This window comes from Capricornis sumatraensis, chromosome 9 (genome assembly GCF_032405125.1).
Source record: "Capricornis sumatraensis isolate serow.1 chromosome 9, serow.2, whole genome shotgun sequence".
In the NCBI taxonomy this organism is placed as follows: domain Eukaryota; kingdom Metazoa; phylum Chordata; class Mammalia; order Artiodactyla; family Bovidae; genus Capricornis; species Capricornis sumatraensis.
The window spans coordinates 11,537,606-11,559,888 of record NC_091077.1 but is presented as its reverse complement, the minus strand read 5'-3'; the positions used below and the strand labels follow the sequence as shown (position 1 = coordinate 11,559,888).

Below are 22,283 nucleotides of genomic sequence, written 5' to 3'. Positions count from 1 at the left end.
AAGAAGTCTGAGTAAGAGGGAATTTCCTCCTGTCTGACTGCCTGTGCCAGCCTTGAGCTGAGACACTGCTTTTTAGCTTTATTTTTTAAAAATTATTTACTTATTTTAATTGGACATTGTTTTTAAACTTTATTGGTGTGTGATTGCTTTACAATGCTGTTAGTTGCTGCTGTACAATGAAGTGAATCAGCTATTTCTGACATACATCCTTTTCCTCTTGAACCTCCCTCCGCCCACCCACCCTCCTGTAGGTTATCTCAGAGCACCAAGCTGAGCTCCCTGGGCTTTACAGCAACTTCCCACTAGCGATCTATTTCACACATGGCAGTGTATTTACGCCAAACCTAATCTCCCAATTCATCCCACCCACCCCTTACCCCACTATGTCCGAATGTCGGTTCTCTACATTTGTGTCTCTATTCCTGCCCTGCAAATAGATTCATCAGTACCATTTTTTTTTTTTTAAGATTCCACATATAATACATGAATATTTGTTTTGGTCTTTCTGACTTACTTCACTCTGTGTGACAGACTCTTTAAGCCCATCCACATCTCTACAAACGACTCAATTTTGGGACACTGTTGCTTTCCTTCAAACTCACACTGAAACATCAGCTCTTCCTGAGTTGGTCTCAGATCTCTGGATTCAAACTGGAACTACATCATCAATTCTTCTGGGTCTCCAGCTTGTCGACTGCAGATTTTGGGACCTGTCAGCCAGTTCCTTATAATAGCTCTCTTTATAGCTTATCTCCTATTGGTTCTGTTTCTCTGGAGAACCCTAATGCTGTGAGGTCATCATCTTGCCCAAGTCACTATTAGGATTTGCAATCCCTACCATAAGAGCATAGTCTGGTGGGGACTTCCCTGGTGGTCTAGTGGCTAAGACTGCTCACCCAGTGCAGGGGGCCTGGGTTTGATCCCTGATTAGGGAACTAGATCGCACACGCTGCAACCAAGAGTTCTCTCAACTAAGACTTCACAAAAGATCCCAGTGGCCGCAACTAAGACCCAGTGTGTGTGTGCTCAGCTGCTCAGTTGTGTCTGACTCTTTGTGACCCCATGAACTGTGGCCCATTAGCCTCCTCTGTCCATGGAATTTTCCAGGCAAGAATACTGGAGTGGGTTGCCATTTCCTGCCAGTGCAGCCAAATAAATTAATAAATAAGAACATACTGGGGGGATATTAACTCAGATGGAGGGATTGATGGAGGCCATCCAGAAGGAGGTGACACGTGAATTGGGTCTTGAGTAAAGAAGAGTGGAAGCAAGCAGCCAGGTGAGGAGCTGGAAAAAGGAGTTTTAGGTAGAGAGAATGGTGTGTATCTGAGACCTGGAGCTTGGGAGGGCAAGGCATGAAGAGTTCCTTGGGAGTAGAGAAGGGTGAAGTTGGGGAGTGGCGAGAGGGAGGAATGAGCTCATTCTGTTAGACAATAGATGCTCAGAGACATGTATCATTCTCTTTGCTAAAGTTCAGAGTCAATTTACAGACACTAATGATTACTACCTATAATCATTTTCTTGGTCTCTCTTAATTATCCTACAGTATCCATTTCCCCTTCCTGTGTGTGTGTGTGTGTGTGATTTTTTTTGCTGTACTAGGTCTTCATTGCTGACCTGGGCTTTCTCTAGTTGTAGCAAGTGGGGGGCTACATTCTAGTTTTGGTGTGTGGGCTTCTCATTGGGGTCACTTCTCTTGCTGCAGAGAATGGGCTCTAAGGCATGCAAGCTTAGTTGTCCCACAGCATGTGGAATCTTCCCAGACCAGGGATAGAACCCATGTTTCCTACATTGGCAGGTGGACTCTTAACCACTGGACTACCAGGGAAGTTCTATCCTCCTATTTTTAATAATAGAATAAATTTCTCAAATTTTATCTGGGCTGTGCCACCCAATCATAGATAGTATTGTCCCAGCTTCCTTTGCAGCTAGGTTTCAGTGTGATATATGCAACTTTTGGATTGTCACCTTAAGACATGTCTCCAAAGAAGTTCTCCTGACCTTATCAGCACTTTAGTGAGTAGATGAGGAGAGAGGCCCTCTCTTCACTCTCCTCCTTCATCTTGTACAACAGACAGCTTGCCTTGGATTTCCCCTCCCTTCTACCCACCAGTATGAATGCAGCATTGCAGCAACCCAGCTTTGACTATGCAGTTGAGGACAGGATGCCAGGGGATGGTGGAGCAGCAGTATGGAAAGAATGTGGGTACCTGAATGACCTCATGGAGCAGAATTCCTTCACCAGCCTGGACTGTTCACCTCTGGACTAATAACTCAGAAAGTAATAAAGATCCATGTTTTTAAAGCCATTGGATATTTGGGTCTCTTTGTTGCAACAGCTCAGAAAATCTTAATACAGTCTTACTTAGTCTCTTTCTTGATCTGGGATAGATCCTCTCTTCAGGGGGTAGTACACACACACACACACACACACAGTCACACACACACTCACACTCATACACACACATCCATATATACATACACACTGTATTGATCTATCATCTATCTCCATAGTGAGATATAATAGTGATAAAGATAATGATATATATATGTATATATCACAGTTATACAATACATATTATATCAAAATATAATATTTTAATATACACATTATAATTAGCATATATTACAGTATTTGTTATAATTACATTATGTATTTTATATTATCATGCATATGATATATGACATATATCACATACATAGTATTCACCTCTATTTGCTAACTTTGAGATTTGTAAATATTTGTTACACAGGTTCCAGGACTCAGCTTCCACTCACCTCTTTTGTGCTGTTGGTTGTCTTTGAGGGAGTGATTTCTGAAAAAGACATCAAGAGAAGTTACTGTTGGAACCAAGAATCAAAGTGTAGAGAAGTCGGCAGGTAAGGTGGGTAACTTTGCATCTAGGAGGTCTGAAATCATACACTTCATGTTCTCTGATGAGTTTATTTGCTCTTTAGTGGGATCAGAGTCCAAATTCCTTGTTGTCATGGACGGCAGTGTTTATCGATTTAGGGTGATTTTGCCTCCTGGTGACATTGGCTACAGACATTTTTGGAGGTCACTCATGACCCTGAGTGGGGATGTTACTGGCATCTAGTGGGTGGATGCTGCTCAATACCTTTTAACGCAGAGGACAGCTTCTGATCACAAATAATTTTGGGACCCCAAGTGTCAGCATTGCTGTGATATAGATACCATGGCATAGAGGAAGAAGAAAATTGTAAGTTCCAAGCTCTTTCATTCAGATCTGGCTCTGGCTGACCATTATAACTGAAATGGCTGAGCAAACAGAAGACTAGATGCTTTATGTTTTAAAATTCAGTCTGCCTGGGAATTATAACTGAGACAGGAATGTCAGTTTATAACCATCAGCTGTTTTTTAAAATAAGTATTTATTTATTTATTTGGCTGCACTAACCTAGATAGCATATTGAAAAGCAGAAACATTGCTTTGCCAACAAAGGTCCGCCTAGTCAAGGCTATGGTTTTTCCTGTGGTCATGTATGGATGTGAGAGTTGGACTGTGAAGAAGGCTGAGCGCCAAAGAATTGATGCTTTTGAACTGTGGTGTTGGAGAAGACTCTTGAGAGTCCCTTGGACTGCAATGAGATCCAACCAGTCCATTCTGAAGGAGATCAACCCTGGGATTTCTTTGGAAGGAATGATGCTAAAGCTGAAACTCCAGCACTTTGGCCACCTCATGTGAAGAGTTCACTCATTGGAAAAGACTCTGATGCTGGGAGGGATTGGGGTCAGGAGGAGAAGGGGACGACAGAGGATGAGATGGCTGGATAGCATCACTGACTCGATGGACGTGAGTTTGGGTGAATTCTGGGAGTTGGTGATGGACAGGGAAGCCTGACATGCTGTGATTCATGGGGTCGCAAAGAGTCGGACACAACTAAGTGACTGAATGGAACTGAACCTCATGGATAGTCTGCCAAGTCCTGTCTTTCTTTCTTTCTTTTTTTTTTGTTCTGTATTTCTTATGTCTAGACTTTCTCTATCTATATGATTTCTATCACAGTTACCATGCTTATCCAAGATCACAGATCCAAGGGTGGGCATATGATTCAAACTGGGCCTATTTTTACATATCCAAAGAATATGTAATTATATTCAAGAGAGAGAATCAGTTACCATTCTTTTGGTGGTTGGATCAGTAGCAATGGTAAGGTTTGGAGCTGTTGGTGGCCATATTTCCTATCCTGTGGCCTAGGAAGCAGAGAAACCAGTTTGCAAGGGGAAGAGAAGAAGTGGATTCAGAGTATGAGAGACTGGGGTGCCGTGATAGTGTTGGGTCCCCAACTTCAGTTCATTCCAGTACCCAGCTGTATTCTTACCCAAGACATACCCATGCATCTCATCACATGCGTGTGTGTGTGCTCAGTGGTCTGTCACGTCCAACTTTTTGTGACTCCCATGGACTGTAGTCTGCCATGCTCCTCTGTCCATGGAATTCTCCAGGCAAGAATACTGGAATAGGTTGCCATTTCCTCCTCCAGATGATCTTCCCGACCCAAGGATTGAACCCATGTCTCTTGCATTGGCAGATGGATTCTTTACCACTGAGCTACCAGGAAAGCCCCTGAATCTTATCATAAACTCATATTTTCCCTTAAGTTAACCTGAGTGGGTTTCTCTACTTTGCAATTCAAAGAATCCTGTCTCAACCATCATCCTGTGACCTGTGATATCACCTCCAAAGTTCACTTGCATTCTTAACCCTATCATTTATCTAAATTTCCTCCTTTTCTTTTCACCTCCTCTTTACATCATCCATTTCCTTCCAGAGAATAGATATTCACTGGCCCCACCACAAATATATATTTTCTGACTTCCCAGATGTTACAGTGGTAAAAAAAATTCCAGCTGCAAAAGACCCACGTTCGATCTTTTGGTTGGGAAGATCCTCTGGAGGAGGAAATGGCAACTCACTCTAGTATTCTTGCCTGGAATATTCCATGAACAGAGGAGCCTGGTGGGCTATAATCCATGGGGGTCACAAAAAATTGGAAATGACTGAGCACACACATGCTGGTGTTAGACTCACTTAAAAATTAGGAGGGGAGATAAGAAAACAAAAAATTTTCTTACTTTGACAAGTGTTCTCATTGGAATTGCTGAATTGTGCTTTCCCAGAGAGGAGTTTATATCCAGCAATACAGTGACAGTAGAAACTTCCAATGGTGTTCTGACACTCAGCATTCACTCCACAATATATGCTAACAGGTGGTTTACATTCATCAATATCTGGAACACATAGGAGAAAATTGGTTATTTGTTTGACAAAGATTTATTGAGCATCTAATATGTGTCAGAAACTGTATCCTTTCCATCAGTCTATCCCGGCTTTTCAAAGCAACTTGGTTAAGGTAATGGTTGTCTTTGTTCTTTCCTTTCTTTGCTCACTTTAGTTGGGTTCTCCAAGAAGTGGACTTTGAGACAAGGATTCTAGTGCAAGTATTTTATTTAGGAAATAATCCTAGAAATCACTGGAAGGGAAATGGTGAAATGAAACAGAGAGGGGAAGGCAGAAAATAAAGGGGGTATTATCTAGTATCTGAATGCAGAGTTCCAAAGGATAGCAAGGAGAGATAAGAAAGCCTTCCTCAATGATCAATGCAAAGAAATAGAGGAAAACAACACAATGGGAAAGACTAGAGATCTCTTCAAGAAAATTAGAGACACCAAAGGAACATTTCATGCAAAGATGGGCTCAATAAAGGACAGAAATGGTAGGGACCTAACAGAAGCAGAAGATATTAAGAAGAGGTGGCAAGAATACACAGAGGAACTGTACAAAAAAGATCTTCACCACCAAGATAATCACGATGGTGTGATCACTCACCTAGAGCCAGACATCCTGGACTGTGAACTCAAGTGGGCCTTAGAAAGCATCACTATGAACAAAGCTAGTGGAGGTGATGGAATTCAAGTGGAGCTGTTTCAAATCCTGAAAGATGATGCTGTGAAAGTGCTGCACTCAATATGCTAGCAAGTTTGGAAAACTCAGCAGTGGCCACAGGACTGGAAAAGGTAAATTTTCATTCCAATTCCAAAGAAAGGCAATGCCAAAGAATGCTCAAACTACCGCACAATTGCATTCATCTCTCAAGCTAGTAAAGTAATGCTCAAAATTCTCCAAGCCAGGCTTCAGCAATATGTGAACTGTGAACTTCCTGATGTTCAAGCTGGTTTTAGAAAAGGCAGAGGAACCAGAGATCAAATTGCCAACATCTGCTGGATCATGGAAAAAGCAAGAGAGTTCCAGAAAAACATCTATTTCTGCTTTGTTGTCTATGCCAAAGCCTTTGACTGTGTGGATCACAATAAACTGTGGAAAATTCTGAAAGAGATGGGAATACCAGACCACTTGACCTGCCTCTTGAGAAACCTGTATGCAGGTCAGGAAGCAACAGTTAGAACTGGACATGGAACCACAGACTGGTTCCAAATAGGAAAAGGAGTACGTCAAGTATTGTCACCCTGCTTATTTAACTTCTATGCAGAGTACATCATGAGAAATGCTGGGCTGGAAGAAGCACAAGCTGGAATCAAGATTGCCAGGAGAAATATCAATCACCTCAGATATGCAGATGACACTACCCTTATGGCAGAAAGTGAAGAGGAACTAAAAAGCCTCTTGAGGAAAGTGAAAGAGGAGAGTGAAAAAGTTGGCCTGAAGCTCAACATTCAGAAAATGAAGACCATGGCATCTAGTCCCATCACTTCATGGGAAATAGATGGGGAACAGTGGAAACAGTGGCTGACTTTATTTTTCTGGGCTCCAAAATCACTGCAGATGGTGACTGCAGCCATGAAATTAAAAGACACTTACTTCTTGGAGGAAAAGTTATGACCAACCTAGATAGCATATTCAAAAGCAGAGACATTACTTTACCAACAAAAGTCCATCTAGTCAAGGCTATGGTTTTTCCTGTGGTCATGTATGGATGTGAGAGTTAGACTGTGAAGAAAGCTGAGCGCCGAAGAATTGATGCTTTTGAACTGTGGTGTTGGAGAAGACTCTTGAGAGTCCCTTGGACTGCAATGAGATCCAACCAGTCCATTCTGAAGGAGATCAGCCCTGGGATTTCTTTGGAGAGAATGATGCTGAAGCTGAAACTCCAGTACTTTGGCCACCTCATGTGAAGAGTTGACTCACTGGTAAAGACTTTGATGCTGGGAGGGACTGGGGGCAAGAGGAGACGGGGATAACAGAGGATGAGATGGCTGGATGGCATCACTGACTCGATGGACGTGAGTCTGAGTGAACTCCGGGAGTTGGTGACGGACAGGGAGGCCTGGCATGCTGCGATTCATGGGGTCACAAAGAGTTGTACATGACTGAGTGACTGAACTGAACTGATTATCTAGCAAATTTCTACTGTGGACAACTGAGGCTCAATTCCTCTGAGAACCTCTGGGTGGCAGTGTAGAGCAGGCACTTCAAGTGACGCTTAGAGGTGAGGGAACAGGGGTATTTATCCACTAAATCTTATCACTTATTGGTGGAGGAATGTTTACAGGTGGTATAAACTCCCCATTACTTCTTTTTGTCCCGAGTATGGACTGAGTGGTCTCCAGGAGCCAGAGAAAGCTTCAGACTTCGTGTACAAAGGAATGGAAAATGCCAAGGACATTAAATGGGATACTGACTGTGTTTGCACCACTCACCAAGCTGCCCTGGCCAGTTCATATGTTGAAGCCCTAACTCCAGTTGTGGCTGTATTTGGACTTGGGGCCTCTTGGGAGGACATGGAAACACAGAGGAAGGGATAAAAAAATGTGGTACATACATACCATGGAATATTAGTCATAAAAAAGAACAAAATAATGCCACTTGCAGAAACTTGGATGGACCTAGAGATTGTCACACTGAGTTGAAGTAAATCAGACACAGGAAGACAAGTACCATATGATATTGCTTATATGTGGTATCTAAAAAATGGTATTTAAAATCTAAAAAAAAAGTATTCTTATCTACAAAACAGAAGTAGAGTCATGAACGTAGAAAACAAGCTTATGGTTACCAGAGGAAGGGAGGGGAGGGGTAAATTGGGAGACTGGGATTGATATGTACGCATTGCTGCTGTTGCTGCTGCTGCTAAGTCGCTTCAGTCGTGTCCGACTCTGTGCGACCCCATAGAAGGCAGCCCATGAGGCTCCCCCGTCCCTGGGATTCTCCAGGCATTACTAGATATAAAGTAGATAACTAATAAAAACCTGCTGTGTAGCACAGGGACCTCTACTCAGTACTCTGCAATGACCTATATGGGAAAAGAATCTAAAAAGAGTGGCTATATGTATATGCGAGACTGATTCACTTCGCTGTACAACAGAAAGTAACACAACGTTGTATCTTTTTGTGACACAACATTGTAAGTCAATAAAAATAAAAATTTTAAAATTAAGAATATATAATTAAAACATGTACAAAAAGTCTTAACTGTTTAGAAATTAGAAAGCACCTCCCATATAATTCTTGGAGTGACAAAACATCAAAAGGAAATTGCAAACCATTCACAGGTTAATAAAAATAATATTTCTTCCTGTAGAATATATCTGAACTTGTACCACAGGAAAGGTTATGGCCTTAAATATCTTTATTTTGAAGAAAAATGAAAAATAAAGCACCTAGGTATTTATTTTAAGAACTTGGAAAAAAGAAATCAGGGAGATATTAGAGCTGAAATCAATAAAATAGAAAACAAGGGCTTTCCTGATGGCTCAGTGGTAAAAAAGCTGGGTGCAGGTTTGATCTCTGGTTGGGAAACTAATATCCCACATGCTGTGCTGTGCAGCCAAGAAAATGTTTTAAAAATTGCACAAAAAATTGCACTGTGCTTTGTAATTCATGAAGTATGGTCACATTAAGTACCTTGTTCAGTTCCCCTTCCACCCCCATGAGGTCAGCATTATTATCCCCACAATATGGAGGAAAAAAGTGAGACCTAGTTAAATTGTGGAAGGGGGCTTCTCTGGTGGCTCAGCGGTAAAGAATCCGCCTGCAATGCAGGAGCTACAGGAGATTCAGGTTTGATCCCTGGGTTAAGAATGTTCCCTGGAGGAAGAAATGGCAACTCACTCCAGTATTCTTGCTGGAAAATCCCATGGACAGAGGAGCCTGGCAGGCTATAGTCCTTGGGGTCACAAAGAGTTGGACACATGCAAGTTCTGGAAAAGCCCACTTTTCTGATACCATGAAAGCATTTTTGTTGGTGAAGGTTGAGTTGGCAGAGTTTTCAGCATTGCATATTATGGTTACTTCCTCACAGCCTTTATGCTGCCTTCCTTCCACATCCACCTGTGGGTGATTTGAAAATTACCCCTGGGATTCCCTGGTAGTCCAGTGACTAAGACTCTGAGCTCCCAATGCAGGAGGCCTGGGTTCGACCCCTGGTCAGGGAACTAAGAGTTTACATTCTGCAACTAAAAAGTCCTGCCTGTTGCAACTAAGGCCCAGCACAGCCAAAAAAAAAAAAAAAGCAAAGAAAAGAAAATTACCCCTTTACCTTCACATGTCTCAAAGCGGTAGGTGAAGTATTTCTCCCCGGATTCAGAATTGTATCCATGGTTGCAGGTACAGTGAGTAGCATTGACACAGAAAGCATTTTTGGGGCAATGGGTACAGGTCCCTGCAAGGAGAAGAGAGTTAGGTCAGATACCATTTGAGTCAAACCTGATGCTGGGAAAGATAGAAGGCAGAAGGAGGAGGAGAAAACAGAGGATGAGATGGTTGGATGGCATCACCAACTTGATGGACATGAGTTTGAGCAAGCTCTGGAAGTTGGTGATGGACAGGGAGGCCTGGAGTGCTACAGTCCATGGGGTTGCAAAAGAGTTAGACACGACTGAGCAACTGAACTACATTTGAGTCAAAAACTCTCCTGTTATTATTTGGGTTTGTCTTTGAGCCAGGGCCTCTCAAGGGTGAGGAAGCTGGACCCTTTTCCTTTTGTGAAATGCTAGTACATTAAAGAATGAAAGACATCAAACCCAAGCTATGCACATGTGATTCTTGTGCATGATAAAGGACTGGGGTTGGCATTAAACCAGTTAATTTTTGACACAAACGTTTCAGTGCAATATAACTATGCTATTCTCAAGATCATTGCAGAATATAGAAAAGGGGGATGAGCTGGTTAAGAGCTTGGACAATGGATTTGATTCTGGCTCCACCTCTTCCTACCTGTGTGTCTTTGCATAAGTGTCCTAACCTCTCTGTGCCTCAATTTCATCTGTAAAATGGGTTATTGTGAGGAATAAATGGATTAATCCATACAAAATGTTTTGGGCAGTGCCTGGCACATGACCAATGTCAGCTGTGATTACAAAAATTTGAATTTGTAGGGAACCACAGCAGGTATATTCTGATAAGTGTGCATGTTATATTTGTAACCCTATGTATAACTTCATTTAGATGGAGATTGCTAAGGATCTTATTTGTGGTCCATTGAAAATGAGTGGAGGGGGCTTTCCTAGTGGCTCAGTGGTAAAGAATCCACCTGTCAATGCAGGAGATATGGGTTCAGTCCCTGGTCTGGGAAGATCCCATATGCTGAGGAGCAACTAAGCCCTGTGACACAACTACTGAGGCTGGGCCCTAGAGCCTGTGAGCCACAACTACTGAAGGACTTAGAGCCCATGTTCTGCAACAAGAGAAGCCACTGCAACGAGAAGCCCGCGTACCTACAACTAGACAGTAGTCCCCACTGGCTGTAACTAGAGAAAAGCGTGTGCAGCAACAAAGACCCAGCACAGCCAAAAATGAATACAATAATTATTTTTTAAAAATAAAAAGATCTTAGAAAATGAATGGGAATAATGGAGCTGAGGAAGTATCTCAAGCTTTAGTCTAGTGGAGAAATCTGGGAGCTTGCCAGGGTTCATGGGGAGTGGAGGCTGGGAAATGACGGAGGACAACGTGCAGAGCCTTTACTCAGAATGCACCTTCTGGCTTTTGGCTAGAAATGCAGAATCTTAGGCCCACCCTAGACTTGGTGACTCAGAATCTAGTGAGTTGGCCTAGGGATTAAAGTTAACCCGAAATGACCTTGCTCATTTTTTGTTGACTTGCTTATGAATGGGATGAAATGATTATTATTATGCTCTGTCTCTCCCCACCAGAATGTTCATTTCATGAGACTTGTGTGATTCACTGTTCTACTTCTACCTTGGGCACATAGTAGTAAAATAAAAAACATAACTGAGGACTTCCCTGGTGGTTTAGTGGTTAAGAATCCACTTGTCAACACAGGGGACACTGGTTTGATCCCTGGTCTGGGAAGATTCCACATGCTACATAGCAACTAAGTCCACACACTACAACTACTGAGCCTGTGCTCTAGAGCCCAGGGACCACATCTGCTGAAGCTCATGCTCTGCAACAAGAGAAGCCACTACAATGAGAAGCCCACACATCACAATTAGAGAGGAGCTCCTGCTCACCACAACTTCAGAAAGTTCTCGGGCAGCAATGAAGACGCAGTGCGGCCAAAAAAAGTTACCTAAATTTGATGAAATGTTGAATTAAAAAGAGTTACAGGAGTGAGGCTCCCAGTTCTGTTCCCAGAAGCAGCCTCCTTTCTCTGTCCTGATGAAAGATATGAGTGGCCTCAGGTGCGTTGTTGGTCTACACATTCACTGGTCTCTGGCTATGGAAAAGTAAGGCTTCGAGCACTCACCTTTGGTTTTCTGAGCCATGACTCCTGAAAGGCTTAGCAGAAAGCAGAGTCCTGGAACAGCGAAACATAAGGGAGACACGTGAAATGGTTGAGGAAAGATTCCAGGATATTCCCCAAGGGCTGGGTATCAGTTATCGATTGCTGAATAATGATAATTATCGCTTTAAAAAACAACATTCCCATCATCAAAAAACTACGGACATTAAATGATGGAGAGGATGTGAAGAAAGGGAACACTTTTGCACTGTTGGTGGGAATGTAAATGGATATAGTCAGTATGGAGAACAGTAAGGAGATTCCTTAAAAAACTAGGAATAAATCTACTGTATGACCCAGAAATCTCACCCTGAGAAAAATCATAATTCAAAAAGTCACATGCACATCAATGTTCATTGCAGCAGTGTTTACAAAAGCCAGGGCATGGAAGTAACCTAGATGTCCATCAACAAATGAATGGATAAAGAAGTTGTGGTACATATATACAATGGAATATTACTCATCCATAAAAAGGAATGAAATTGGGTCTTTTGTAGTGATGTGGATGAACCTAGAGTCTTTCATATGGAGTGAAGTAAGACAAAAAGAGAAAAATATTGTATGTTAACACATATATATGGAATCTTAAAAAATGGTACTGATGAACCTATCTGCAAGACAGGAATAGAGGCGCTGACATGCAGAATGGACTTGTGGACACAGCAGGGGAAAGAGAAGGGGAGATAAACTGAGAAAGTAGCATTGATATATATACACTGCCTTGTGTAAAATAGATAGCTTGTGGGAAGATGCTGTGTAGCACAGAGAGCTCAGCTGGTGCTCTGTGATGACCTAGAGAGGTCAAATGAAAGGAGTGAGAGGGAAGCTCAAGAGGGAAGGGATATATGTAACATATAGCTGATCCAGGACTTTCCCAACGGCTTAGTGGTAAAGAATCTGCCTGCAGTGCAAGAGCCATGAGTTCCATCTCTGGCTCAGGAAGATCCCCTGAGGGCATTGCAACCTCCTCCAGTATTCTTGCCTGGAGAATCTCATGGACATAGGAACCTGGTGGGCTATAGTCTAAAGGGTTGCAGAGAGTCGGACATGACTGAAGCAACTTAGCATGCTTGCATAGTTGAGTCACATTATTGTATGGCAGAAACTAACACAAAACTGTAAAGCAGCTGTTCTCCAATTAAAAAAAATATCCTATGATAAACCATAATGGCAAAGAATATTAAGCAAAGAATGTATATAAAAAGCAACATTTATTCTATTATCTCTCATGATTTCTGTGATTTGGGAATCTGGGAAAGACTCAGCTGAGCATTTGTGGCTTGAGGTTTTTTAGGCAGTTGCTGCTACACTGTGAATGAGTTGAAGCAGCTGGGAACTGACAGAGCATTGCTGTCCCTTCATATAACTTCAGGGCCTGGGATAGTTGGGCTTCATCCCAGCATGGCAGCATTGGTTGGGTAGCTCCCATGGTGCCTCGGCGCTCTAAGCATGAGTTTTCAGGCCAACCAGGCTATAAATCCTCTCAAGATCTAGTCCAGAAAGTCATGCAGCTCCATTCCACCATATTCTCTTGGTTACAAGCAAGTCATATGCCCACCCAGATTCCTGTGGACCAGAACCAGAGTCTTTCTCTTGATGGAGGATTGGCAAGATTCCAGAAATGTATCTTGGAAGGGAAGTGTTGTTTCTGCCTGTTTGGAAAATAAAGGCTGCCTCTATGTGAAGTCTGCTTCTGCTGTGGCTGCTAAAGTGCTGTTTTTCTTCCCCAAACCTTCGTAACATCTGGTGGTATCATCAGCCATGTTCCTGCTTCTGCAAAGACCTGAAGGTACTGGATGGCTAGGTGCGGTTTTTCTTCCTTTCTTAATAAATCTTACACCGTTCTTGTCATTAGTTCTCCCCTTACCTTCTTTTCATTCTCTTATCATATACTAATGTCTAGAATAATTTTCCATTTGCAAGTACAATATATTTAACAACTGATATGACTGGAAAAGGTAAGTTTTCATTCCAATAGCAAACAAAGGCAATGCCAAAGAACGTTCAAATTACCATTCAGTTGCCCTCATTTCATATGCTAACAAAGCAATACTCAAAATCCTTCAAGCTAGGCTTCAGCAGTATGTGAACCAAGAGCTTCCAGATGTACAAGCTGGATATAGAAAAGGTAGAGGTACCAGAGATCAAATTGTCAACATTTGTTAGATCATAGAAAAAGCAAAGGAATTCCAGAAAAGCATCTACTGCTTCATTGACTATGCAAAAACCCTGGACTCTGTGGATCACAAAGAACTGTGAAAAATTCTTAAAGAGATAGGAACACCAGACCACCTTACCCGTCTCCTGAGAAACCTGTGTGCAGGGCAAGAAGCAGCATTTAGAAATGGACATGGAAAAAGAAAACTTACTGGTTCAAAACTGGGAAGGGAATACATCAAGGTTTTATATTGTCACCCTGCTTATTTAACTTATATGCAGAGTACATCATGCAAAATGCCAGGCTGGATGAATCACAGGTTGGAATCAAGATTTCCAGGAGAAATATCAACAGCCTCAGATCTGCAGATGATACCACTCTAATGGCAGAAATTAAAGAACTAAAAACCCTTTTGATAAAGGTAAAAGAGGAGAGTGAAAAAACTGGCTTAAACCTCAACATTCAAAAAACTAAGATCATGGCATCCAGTCCCATCACTTAGTGGCAAATAGAAGGGGGAAAAGTGGAAACAGTGACAGATTTTATTTTCTTAGTCTCCAATATCACTGTGGATGGTGACTGCAGCCCTGAAATTAAAAAAATGCTTGCTCCTTGGAAGAAAAGCTGTGGCAAACCTAGACAGCATATTAAAAAGCAGATACATCACTTTGCTGACAAAGGTCCATATAATCAAAGCTATGATTTTCCCCATAGTCATGTATGGATGTGAGAATTGGATCATAAACAAGGCTGAGCACCGAAGAATTGATGCTTTTGAAGTGTGGTGTTGGAGAAGACTTGAGAGTCCCTTGAAATGCAAGGAGATCAAACCAGTCAATCCTAAAAGAAATCAACCCTGAATTGGAAGGACTGATGCTGAAGCTGAAGCTCCCATATAGCTTGGCTACCTGATGGGAAGAGGTGATTCACTGGAAAAGACCCTCATGTTGAGAAAGATTGAGGGAAGGAGGAGAAGGGGACAACAGAGGATGAGATGGCTGGGTGGTATTACTGACACAATGGACATGAGTTTGAGCAAACTCTGGGAGATAGTGATGGACAGGGAAGCCTGATGTGCTGCAGTCCATGGGGTCACAAAGACTTAGTGACTAAACAAAAACAACAATGGCTCAGAAACCAACCAAGCAGAATGGACATTGGAGACCCTCTCTGAGACAGCAGGTGTCAGTCTTTCAGCTGCTGAACTGTGAGGCATTTGATGGGTTCCCAGGGCATGTTTTGGATTGATAAGAGTGTCCTGGGAATTAGTCTGGGGACATGATTATTTATAAATCATGTGGAGACATTTCAATATGAACAACCAGTGTGGCTCTTCTAGTGTGCACTTGTTGAAATTCAAGTCAGAACTTCCCTGGTGGTCTAAATAGGTAAGACTTCACTTTCTGATGTAGGAGGTATAGGTTTGATCCCTGGTCATGGAACTAAGATCCCATACACCTTGTGACCAAGAAAACAAAAAAATAAAGCAGCAGCAATATTGTAACAAATTCAATAAAGACTTTACAAATGGTTCACTTAAAATTTAAATAATAATAATTTAAAAATTCTGGTCCAGTAACTAGTAACTTTATTGGCAACTTTGGTTATCCCCTAAGAAAGTGGGTCCTGCAGATTAATGGATAAAAGATATGTGTCTCTGTGTGTGTGTGTATATATATATATATACACACACACACACAGACAGAGACACACACACACACATATATACATGATATGCACACACAGGAATGTTATTCAACCTTAAAAATAAGGTGATCCTGTCATTTGCAGCAACGTAGATGAACTTAGAGGATATCATGCTAAGTGAAATTAAGCCTAATGCATACTGTGTGATTTCACATATATGAAGTATCTGAAGTAGTCAAACTCACAGAAGCAGAGAATATAAAGGTGGTTTTCAGGGAATTGTTTTTCTATAGGTATACTGCTTTTGCTATACAAGATAAATATGTTCTAGAGATATGTTGTAAAATATAACATTCCCAGTTTTGCAGACTTTAAAATTTGGTGTTGTACACAGAATAACATATTTAAAATATGCTAAAAAGATAGATCTCATGTTAATCATTCTTAAAAAAAGAAAGAAGAAAAGAAAAACATTTCCACCAAAGAACATAATGAACATTTTAGGACTTCCCTGGTGGTTCAGTGGTTAAGAATCCGCCTGCCAATGCTGGGGACACAGGTTCGATCCCTGGTCTGGGAAGATCCCACATGCCGCAGAGCAATGAAGCCCGTGCACCACAACTAGGAACTCATGCTCTGGAGCCTGTGAGCCGCAGCTTCTGAAGCCCGCGCACCTAGAGCCTGTGCTCTGCCACAAGAGAAGCCCCGCAGAGAGAAGCCTGTGCGCTGTAACTAGAGAGCAGCTCCCATTCACAGCTACAGCAACAACAACAACAACAACAACAATAATGTCACGTCTGCCCCAGTGGCGACTGTAGCTTGCAGAGGCAGCCAGTCAAACACATGGCTGGACAGTATTTCCTGGTTCCTAAAATGCAGGCAGTCTGGGCACCATCGAGTTTCCTCAAGGCTAGTCTTCAAGGGTCTCCTTTCAGCCCAGCTCGCAATCCTGTGCTCAATAATCTGCACATGAGACTTCACTACAGAATTGTAGTTAGCCTCCAGTTAAAATTAAATAAATTTATATTAAAAAAAAAGAGTTCTCAAAGAGTCATTAGCATGTCAGAATACCAGAATTCTAGGAGACTCTGGAAATCTTCAGCTGACTCTTTCTGTTCGTGAAGAAACAGGTCGCCTAGGGGTCAAGTACTTCTGACACCAGTTGTGCAAATTTGAGTAAGTTGTTTAACTTCTCTAAGATTCCATATATGGGACAGGGTGACAGTGTTGCCTGTCTCCTAGGTTTGGGGTGATGACATAAATGAGGGAATGTGTAAAGCACAATGTTTGGCTGAAATCACTCCATAAAGGCTAGCTGCCTCTATTACCATTTTATTTGCAATAGATTTCTATTTCTTAACTTTTTATTTTATATAGGAGCAGAGTTGATTAACAACATTGTGACAGTTTCAGGCGGACAGCAAAGGGACTCAGCCAAACATATACATGTATCCATTCTCCCCCAAACTCTGCTCCCATCCAGGCTGCCACATAACACTGAGCAAAGTTCCCTGAGCTATACAGTAGGACCCTGTGGGTTGTCTATTTTCAATATAACAGTGTGCACATGTCCATTCCAAACTCCCTAACTACCCAGTTCCCCCCATCCTTCCCCCTGGTAACTGTAAGTGTAGAATTCTATTTTAATTCTTCACTTGCTGCTCATTCTATTATCCTGCCTGTTTCATCTAGGGATGAGGGCAGAGAGTTCATGGATAATTGACATTCACAAATGATCCATCTCAGGAGTTTCCAGAACTCTGCCTGCAGTTGCTGCAAAGCAGGAAACACCTTGTTTGAATTTCTCTCATTAAAATAACTTTTAAACTTTTCTAGGCATAATTGATGGGCTTCCCAGGTGGTGCTAGTGGTAAAGGATCCTTCTGAAATACAAGAGCCTTAGGAGACTCAAGTTTGATATGTGGATTGGGAAGAGCCCCTGGAGGAGGAAGTGGCAACCCACTCTAGTATTCTTGTCTGGAGAAGGCCACCAACAGAGGAGACTTGCGGGCTACAGTCCATGGGGCCGGCAAGAGTCGGATGTGACTGAAACAACTTAGGAAGCACGCATGCAGGCATAATTGATATCTAAAAAGCTGCACACTCTTTCACTTAAATTTGACTCCACAGATATATACCAGACACCTCTTACATGGAAGATGGTGCAGAAGGGGCTGAGGGGACCTGGCATTTTCCTCCAAGTAGCTTATATTAATATTATACTATTTTGATAGACTTTATGGTCTGTTACCTGCCTCTGCAACTAAATAACTGTGAGATTTTGAGCAACCTCCCTGCGGTGCCATTTTGTATCTATAATATGGAGGTACTATGTGATAATGTATATAGAACAATCTTAGCCTGATACCAGCCTAAAGTAGGTGCTAAAATATATGTTAGTTTGGGCTGATATTGAGGCTATTGCTATTGTTATTTGAAGTTGGAGAACCGTCTGAAGAGGTGAAGTCAAGGAGTCTTGAGATACTTCTAGAGAGAAAGAGTAGAAAGAGAGAGAGAGAGAGAGAAACAACCAAAGGCATATTAACAAAAATCTGGAGTGAGGTGGCTTGGGTTCAAATCCTAGTTCTGCCATTTACAAGCTGTGTAACCTTGGACAATTACCATAAGCTCTCTGCTCCAGTTTTCTTATCCACTAGATGGAAATAATATTAGTATTCACCTAATGAGCCCATTAGGGGGGTGAATGGGTTAACATACGAGGTGCATAGTGAGTACTTGAAAATGTTGGTTATTATTGTTAATATTCAGGAAAAGGGAAAAGGAGGAGGGAAAAAGAATACCAGGAGAGGCAGAGGAAAAGTCAGGGCAGTGCTGGGTCACAGAAATTATCACGGAGGTGGTGGTGGTTGTTGTTGTTTAGTTGCTAAGTCATGTCCAACTCTTTTGCAACCCCATGGACTATAGCCTGCCAGGCTCCTCTGTCCATGGGATTTCCCTGACAAGAATACTGGAGTAGTTTGTCATTTCCTGCTCCAGGGGATCTTCCCGACCCAGGGATTGAACTTGGGTCTCCTGCATTGGCAGGAGGATTCTTTCCAATGAACCACCTGGAATGCCCTATCAAGGAGGCTATTGTTCAGTTGCTCAGTTGTGTCCAGCTCTTTGTGACCGCATGGACTGCAGCATGCCAGGCTTCCTTGTCCTTCACCATCTTCCAGAATTCTCCGAAAGTAGGAAGTCAAGAGATACCTGGAGTAACAGACAAGTTTGACCTTGGAGTACAAAATGAAGCAGGGCAAAGGCTAATAGAGTTTTGCCAAGCGAACACACAGGTCATAGGAGACACCGTTTTCCAGCAACACAAGAGATAACTCTACACATGAACATCAGCAGATGGTCAATACCGAAATCAGATTGATTATATTCTTTGCAGCCGAAGGTGGAGAAGCTCTATACAGTCAGCAAAAACAAGACCAGGAGCTGACTGTGGCTCAGATCATGACCTTTTTGTTGCCAAATTCAGACTCAAATTGAAGAAAGTAAGGAAAACTACTAGGCCTTTCAGATATGACCTAAATCAAATCCCTTACAATTATACGGTGCAAGTGACAAATAGATTTACGGTATTAGATCTGATAGAGTGCCTGAAGAACTATGGATGGAGGTTCGTGACATTGTATAGGGGGTGGTGATCAAAACCATCCCCAAGAAAAAGATGCAAAAAGGCAAAATGGCTGTCTGGGAAGGCATTACAAATAGCTGAGAAAAGAAGAGAAGCAAAAAGCAAAGGAGGAAAGGAAAGATACACCCATTTGAATACAGAGTTCCAAAGAAGAGCAGGGAGAGATAAGAAAGCCTTCCTCAGTGGTCAGTGCAAAGAAATAGAGGAAAACAACACAATGGGAAAGACTAGAGATCTCTTCAAGAAAATTAGAGATACCAATGGAACATTTCATGCAAAGATGGGCACAATAAAGGACAGAAATGGTATGGACCTAACAGAAGCAGAAGATATTAAGAAGAGGTGGCAAGAATACACAAAAGAACTATACAAAAAAAGATTCTAAATGACCAGGATAACCACAATGCTGTGATCACTCACCTAGAGCCAGACATCCTAGAGTGTGAAGTCAAGTGGACCTTAGAATGCACCACTATGAAGAAAGCTAGTGGAGGTGATGGAATTCCAGTTGAGCTATTTCAAATCCTAAAAGATGATGCTGTTAAAGTGCTGCACTCAACATGCCAGCAAATTTGGAAAACTCAGCAATGGCCACAGGACTGGAAAATGTCAGTTTTCTTTCAATTCCAAAGAAAGGCAATACCAAAGAATGCTCAAACTACCGCACAATTGCACTCATTTCACATGCTAGTAAGGTCATGTTAAAAATCCTTCAAACTAGATTTCAATAGTGTAAGAACAGAGGACTTCCAGATGTACAAGCTGAATTTAGAAAAAGCAGCAGAACCAAGGATCAAATTGCAAAAATTCACTGGATTATAGAGAAAGCAAGAGAATTCCAGAAAAGCATCTACTTCTGCTTCATTGACTATACTAAAGCCTTTGACTGTATGGATCACAATAAACTGTGGAAAATTCTTAGAGATGGGAATACCAGACCGCCTTACCTGCCTCCTGAGAAACCTCTATGCAGGTCAAGAAGCAACAGTTAGAACTGGACATGGAACAAGGGACTGGTTCCAAACTAGGAAAGCAATATGTCAAGGCTGTATATTGTCACCCTGTTTATTTAACTTATCAAGGAGAAGAGGATATCAATTAGAAAATAAGACCCATGAAAAGGAAGATGAGCAATTCATTGGACTGGACCATAAGGAAAATTTTAGGGATATTTGAGAGTACAGTTTGAATAGGGTGGTGAAGAAGAAAACCATAATCTAAGGGGGAAAGAAGAGTGTTCAAAGAGAACAGAAGATAAAGGAGAAGGAAAGACAACTAATTATTCAACTAAGTAGCCCCTGATATGGGGCAGGTTAAGGTACGGTCATTGTCAAGGTTACACTTACCTGGAAGAAGTGATGACCCTCGCATTCCTGTGTGCAGGTAACGCTCACCACGGCTCTCGAAGCTCCCTATTGGGCTCTCGACACTTTTCCTATTTCAAGGAAATTTCATGAGTCTTGACACATATCTTACGTCAGCTGACTTAGGAAACCACTATCAGAAAAGTGAACTTCTGTCTTTCACCATCAGACTCATGGTTCTGCTTTTCATCTGTTTATTTTATATACCTTTTCTTCACCTTTATATACATTTTCATATGCTCTCTGTGTAGTAGACTCTCCTAGATATTGTTAATCATCTTTGGGATTACAGAATCAACTGATCCTAGGAAAGGAATGCCCTTTAGTTACAGAGGATCATCTGAGGAGCAGGAAGTGACTTTGGTGTCAAAATAAACTTTAACCCTGTGGTTTTGAGCTGGATAAACCAGAATTTAGAGTGTCTCTATTGTTCCCTGAAGTTTCTGGAAGAGTCATTTTTTCCTAGCTTAATGCAGCTAAAGTGTATTTCTTTTTATTTATTTATTTTAAGTTGGAGGATAATTGCTTTACAATGTTGTCTTGGTTTCTGCTGTATAACAATGTGAAATTAGCCATAAGTATACATATATCTGTTGAAATTCCCTCCCATACCCCGATCCCACCCTTCTGCTGCTGCTGCTGCTGCTGCTGCTAAGTCACTTCAGTTGTGTCCTACTCTGTGTGACCCCATAGACAGCAGGCCACCAGGCTCCCCCGTCCCTGGGATTCTCCAGGCAAGAACACTGGAGTGTTGCCATTTCCTTCTCCAATACATGAAAGCGAAAAGTGAAAGTGAAGCTGCTCAGTCATGTACGACTCTTAGTGACTGCCGGGGTCCAGCCCCGGTGGATCCAGGGTAATTCGAAGGTGGGGATGGAATCGGCATCCTGGAAAAAACTTATTTAATTACAGATATAGAGGGAGATTAGAAACAGATAGTGTAGTAGGAGAATTAGTGGAGAAAAGAGGCTGAATAACTGGTTTACGTGGAATACTAATCACCACCTACTTAGGCCACGGGCGTCTTTCCATTCTCCTGAGGGAGAGGAGGCACTGAGGCCTCCCCGGTCCGATCTTGGAAGCCCCGGCAAAGTCGGTAGGCTTGGTGCGTACCCTCGTACCAGGTGGGAATTCAGCCAGGAAAATGGGGAGCGAGAAAGAAACGACATGGGGGAATCAGTCTTTCCAGAAACTGATCTGATTTATTTATTTTTCAGGTTTGTTTATATACCTTTTTGTTATACACAGGGATGAATACAGAGTCACACAGGGGTCAGCAGACCTGACCCTTGTCACAGTCAGGTGCTTCATATAAAATTATACAAAGGTCTTATGAGTTTCATCATCTTCTGGCCATGAGGTCTGCTGACATTTTATGGTCCTTTCTGATACCGGTCAGTTAACCAGAAAACTTATTTTTCCAGGGGTGATTTTTTCTTAAATCAGGCGCCACCCTCCAAATAAAGTTGCATTCCTATAAGGTGAGGGTGTAGTGAGTTACAATCAAGAAAGGAATTTACTTAACCTAAGGTTTAACATGATTAATCTTAAAGGTTAATACTTATTTCTTTTATATGTTAGTTATATTCATTATAAGGGCAGGAATATGGAGGTTTAGCAGCAAATATTGGCTTAACAAATGTAAACCCTTCACCAATGTTCCCTTTATGATCTGTTTAGTCTTAAGATAGTGATAAAGTTACATTTTTGCATAGCAAGGACACAGTGATTTATAACAAAGTTC

At 41.9% G+C, this 22,283-nt stretch overlaps 1 protein-coding gene across 1 annotated transcript in view; it reads right to left on the bottom strand.

Annotated features, from left to right (window-relative positions):
* The window catches only part of ADGRE3 (adhesion G protein-coupled receptor E3), a 67,871-nt gene extending 54,381 nt beyond the window's left edge, over positions 1 to 13,490 (bottom strand). The window contains exons 1-5 of the mRNA XM_068980116.1: positions 13,460 to 13,490; positions 11,692 to 11,811; positions 9,520 to 9,642; positions 5,099 to 5,254; positions 2,779 to 2,816 (exon numbers count right to left, since the gene is read on the bottom strand). Coding sequence (XP_068836217.1) covers positions 2,779 to 2,816; positions 5,099 to 5,254; positions 9,520 to 9,642; positions 11,692 to 11,811; positions 13,460 to 13,490 — 468 coding nt within the window. The remainder of the gene's footprint in view (positions 1 to 2,778; positions 2,817 to 5,098; positions 5,255 to 9,519; positions 9,643 to 11,691; positions 11,812 to 13,459) is intronic.
* Between the last annotated feature and the right edge of the window lie 8,793 nt (positions 13,491 to 22,283).